This window comes from Rhipicephalus microplus, unplaced genomic scaffold (genome assembly GCF_043290135.1).
Source record: "Rhipicephalus microplus isolate Deutch F79 unplaced genomic scaffold, USDA_Rmic scaffold_1220, whole genome shotgun sequence".
NCBI classification, from domain to species: domain Eukaryota; kingdom Metazoa; phylum Arthropoda; class Arachnida; order Ixodida; family Ixodidae; genus Rhipicephalus; species Rhipicephalus microplus.
In genome coordinates this window covers 1-5,027 of record NW_027465744.1, presented here as the reverse complement: position 1 = coordinate 5,027, position 5,027 = coordinate 1, and the positions used below count along the sequence as shown (strand labels likewise).

The following is a 5,027-nucleotide window of genomic DNA, read 5'->3' as shown; positions in this document are numbered from 1 at the left end:
ATATATATATATATATATATATATATATATATATATATATATCGTCGAAAGGCGCTGCACTTCGTTTTCAATCTTGCAAGATTGAAAGCGAACAGGTACTTGTACTGCGTCTATGAGACTTTATTGACAAAAGATAGTGAAAAAAAAACATACCCGTCCAAGAATCCCTGCATATATGTGAATCTTGATGGTGTGCATAATAGTTTACGTTTTTTTTTTTTTCGTCACATCGTGAGAATGCACGACACACAGAAGAAGAGACAGTGTACATGTTCTCCTATTTTCGTTCCTTTTTTTTTTCGTGCTTGCAAGCCTTGACTTGTTTAGTGAGAGCAATCCTATAATCGTAGCTGCGTTGTATAGTTGGCACACCAATTAACACGCAGTCAATGAAACACAGTAATGAAGTGTATTTTAAAAGGGTGCGGTTTGCTGTTTCTTTGTATGAACTCGTTGTTTTCACGCTGTTTCGCACCGTCAAGCCTACCATGCAAGCTCAAGCCCAATAATAAAATTTGGAAGGCTCGGGGAAACGTTTGTTCTTTTTATGAATTCATGAGTCTACTCGGTGAACACCGACGGCGACTTCACTTCGTCACCGAAGAATTCATCGGTTGTTGAATGGTTCTCACTACCTGCGACGAGAACATCGATTCTTCAGAACTATTTCCCTTTACACCACTTTTCCTGAATAACCGATAAATTTTTTGCACCACCATAGCTCTTCCCAACCACAACAGGCCAAAAGAAAAAAAATGCGTTGATGGTCACACAAAATAACACGACTGCTGCGGTGTGTCCGGCCATCACTGCCCAATAGAATGGGTGCAAGATAGCATCGGTGCATCGTGGTGTCGGCTAGAATACAAAAACAAATTGTAGGCAGGCGCTAAAGTAGTCAGTTTGCCCCAAAGGGAGCGTCGCGAGTTCGATTAAAAGCCGCACCACCCGCCGGTGCCGTTTCAGCTGAGCGCCTCCCTTCGTAGCCTAAGAGGGCGCTACGAGCGTCGTGTACATCAGTCACGGCTGCATCTGCTCCCACAAAAACGCCGGATTGCCCCGGAACTTCTCTTCCTGCCTCCAAGATTCCTGTGCGCAAGGTCAGTAAAGCTGCTAAGACTCTTTTGCAACCAAAATCTTCGGGACTTAAAGCACAGAAGCGAAAAAAACCCCACAACGAGGACGCGCCCGGGGTACGTTCAAGGCTAGGCCTAACAAAGCACCCGCGCCGACCCAACACTGGCGCGGGCGCAACGCCGGCTACTAGTGACCCCAATGCCGAAGTGCCCATGATGCTGTCCGCGTTCGACATGGACACCACACCACCTTTGAGTGCAACAGACAAAGCACACGTGTTTTCCATGCCTGCACCGCTTGCAAGTCATACGTTCATTACTACAAAAATAGGTGTAGGAGACGACAGGGGCAGGAACTATCACTTGGCTGTGTGTAAACTTATTTTGCCATATTTGGCGGAATCTGAGTGACAGCCGTGAGGTACGATTGGTGCTCGCATTTTGCATGCAGGTTGTGTTGCATCTTGTTATTGATTTACGTGCTCAGGACCAAGTAGTGCTAGCAGTTCATTTGTTTGGTTCCTCACTTGTCAAGTTTTTTGGCGCACTCTTCACTTGTTCAGCTCAGTGGTCTCTGGCACCCTACGTGGTCAAGGCAGGCGGCTATTGTCAGAGCTCTCTCACCTTCCTGCGAAGTCCATCACCTGGCACACATCACAATCAGGTAGGCATTTATTTCACCGTTATCGATCATTACCTATCTTATAAACAGTTATAAGGTGCACTCGCATGCCACAGCTCATACGAGCTAGGCATGTAACATGTCTGTCGCTATTATAAGGTGAATAATGAAACACGTGTTTGCCATGCTTGCATCGCTCATACATACCTTATTACTAAATTAGGCACAGAAAACAGTAGGGGTAGCAACGGTAACATTACTGTGCGTAGGCATATTTCAGTGCATTTTGTGGATTTTTAGTGTCGGCTATGAGGTACGACCATAGTGCTCGCACGCTGTGTTGCACCTTTATTGAGTTGCGCATGCAGGAAGCAGTACAGTGAACAGTTTAATTCTTCGGAATTATATGAAGCATTGCTTGCACTCAGCAATAACGGCATTTTTCCTTTGTTAGTGTCACTTAATTGTATTATTGTGGTGAAGCCTGCTGTTGAGTTGCATCTTTGTAGTTTGAGGATGTCACAGGTCTGTTTGTGCACGCACTCATTAGTGATCTCCTCGGTGCCCATGCACATGGCTGTTATAAGGTGCACTTGTAAGCCGGATCAGCAGGAGTCTGCTGTCACGTACACACCAGGCGTGTACGTGTCTTTGTCGTCTTATCGAGCGCAGACAAAGCACTCGTGTTTTCCATGCCTGCATCGCTTGCAAGTCATACGTCCATTACTACAAAAATAGGTGTAGGAGACGACAGGGGCAGCAACTGTCACTTGGCTGTGTGTAAACTTATTTTGCCGTACTTGGCGGAATTTGAGTGACAGCCGTGAGGTACGATTGGTGCTCGCATTTTGCATGCAGGTTGTGTTGCATCTTGTTATTGATTTACGTGCTCAGGACCAAGTAGTGCTAGCAGTTCATTTGTTTGGTTCCTCACTTGTCAAGTTTTTTGGCGCACTCTTCACTTGTTCAGCTCAGTGGTCTCTGGCACCCTACGTGGTCAAGGCAGGCGGCTATTGTCAGAGCTCTCTCACCTTCCTGCGAAGTCCATCACCTGGCACACATCACAATCAGGTAGGCATTTATTTCACCGTTATCGATCATTACCTATCTTATAAACAGTTATAAGGTGCACTCGCATGCCACAGCTCATACGAGCTAGGCATGTAACATGTCTGTCGCTATTATAAGGTGAATAATGAAACACGTGTTTGCCATGCTTGCATCGCTCATACATACCTTATTACTAAATTAGGCACAGAAAACAGTAGGGGTAGCAACGGTAACATTACTGTGCGTAGGCATATTTCAGTGCATTTTGTGGATTTTTAGTGTCGGCTATGAGGTACGACCATAGTGCTCGCACGCTGTGTTGCACCTTTATTGAGTTGCGCATGCAGGAAGCAGTACAGTGAACAGTTTAATTCTTCGGAATTATATGAAGCATTGCTTGCACTCAGCAATAACGGCATTTTTCCTTTGTTAGTGTCACTTAATTGTATTATTGTGGTGAAGCCTGCTGTTGAGTTGCATCTTTGTAGTTTGAGGATGTCACAGGTCAGTTTGTGCACGCACTCATTAGTGATCTCCTCGGTGCCCATGCACATGGCTGTTATAAGGTGCACTTGTAAGCCGGATCAGCAGGAGTCTGCTGTCACGTACACACCAGGCGTGTACGTGTCTTTGTCGTCTTATCGAGCGCAGACAAAGCACTCGTGTTTTCCATGCCTGCATCGCTTGCAAGTCATACGTCCATTACTACAAAAATAGGTGTAGGAGACGACAGGGGCAGCAACTGTCACTTGGCTGTGTGTAAACTTATTTTGCCGTACTTGGCGGAATTTGAGTGACAGCCGTGAGGTACGATTGGCGCTCGCATTTCGCATGCATGTTCTGTTGTGTCTATTGATTTGCGTGCTCAGCAGTTCATTTCTTTGGAATTGCACGACACATTGCTTACACCCGACAACATTGCGAATTTGCACGTCACTTAGCCATACTACTGCTTAACTGCAGCTAATCCAGCATGGGAGTCCTTGTGTGTACCCAAGAAGTTGGTGTATGGCAACAGAATCAAGCGATCGCATATGCGAAGTTTTGGGTGCCCTATCTTGAAGCCACCCATTTCCATCTCTTGCGCGTACTACTGGCAGGCTACGGTGCAATTCATACTTGGTATCAACTGTTTGATTAGTCAATATATCACAAAAAGCTTTAAGTAATTGTTTAAAGTAATTATGTTTCAAGCTAAAATTTTAAAGTAATTGTATTCAATATTGGACCTGGCTGCACTTGAGAGGCTGAAGCTGCTTTCACATATGTGCAAGATATGAACATCTCTTGTCAACATTAGCGATATAATGGATAGCATTACTTAAGTTGTGAACATGTGTAATGTTGGAGCATATGCTAAGCTCACTTTTGACTGCACATTCAGGAATAGCCTTTTAAGAGACCCAAGTTGCGCAAGTATGGGTGCAGTTTTCTGTAGAATTTGTGCAGTTAATGTTACAGTCTCCGTCATTATTTCTTTTCCTTGCGCCGCCTGCTTCAACTTAGTTTAAACATTTGTAGCAGGTCAAGAATATTTATATTCACTGTGCTCTTATATAGAGGACTGCTTAAAAAGCATTGGCTAATGTTCATATGAAATTGAACATAACCTGACATGCTAACCAGATATTGGAATGATTCTACTATTGTAGACTGTAAGGTATTATTACCATTGTAGCAGTGTTTTTATTATAAAATTGGGCGGTCTGAAAAAGTGCACAAGCCAGTGAATGTAATTTAGCAAAATAAGTGCTCTACCTTCATTGCAGCCATAACATCAATGAAGAATGCCCACTTGCCGGCATTGCGCACAGACATTTTCAACATTGACCGACTACTTCGAGCACTACCACTATCACAGCAGTGTGTTGGGCGGTGCCCTTTGCCCTTGTGAGCCTTGTGGAGCTTTGTTTAAAAACTATCAGAGCCTAAGAAGTCACGTCTTCAGACATCACAAGAAGCGATGCAGCAAACAGACTGATGATGCGTTTGTCTGCTCTGTGTTGTCATGCGGGGCGAGTGTGCCTACTCGCACGGAGCTTCTTGGTCACATAGCTGCCCATCTGGAGAGTGGAATTGATGCTGTTATGTGTCCTTTTGTGGGTTGTGGTAGTGTGCTGAGGTCAGCAGGTTCCTTCAGAACACATGTTTCAAGGTATCACCGGGGCAAAACTGCAACACAGTGCACGGAAGTACCTGAAATTGAATCCAGTTCAGATCAAGAGCACAGTAGCACACCCCCTGCTGATGTTGGAGATAACTGTGAAAGGGAGTCTGGT

The 5,027-nt window shown here is 44.8% G+C and overlaps 1 protein-coding gene across 1 annotated transcript; it reads left to right on the top strand.

Annotated features, from left to right (window-relative positions):
* Nucleotides 1-966: 966 nt before the first annotated feature.
* LOC142796153 (uncharacterized) lies at nt 967-2,956 on the top strand (the record flags this gene model as incomplete). Its single annotated transcript, XM_075886236.1, has 3 exons — nt 967-1,100; nt 1,640-1,740; nt 2,669-2,956. Coding segments are annotated over 3 exons (390 nt in total), but the record flags the coding sequence as incomplete, so codon positions are not given.
* Between the last annotated feature and the right edge of the window lie 2,071 nt (nt 2,957-5,027).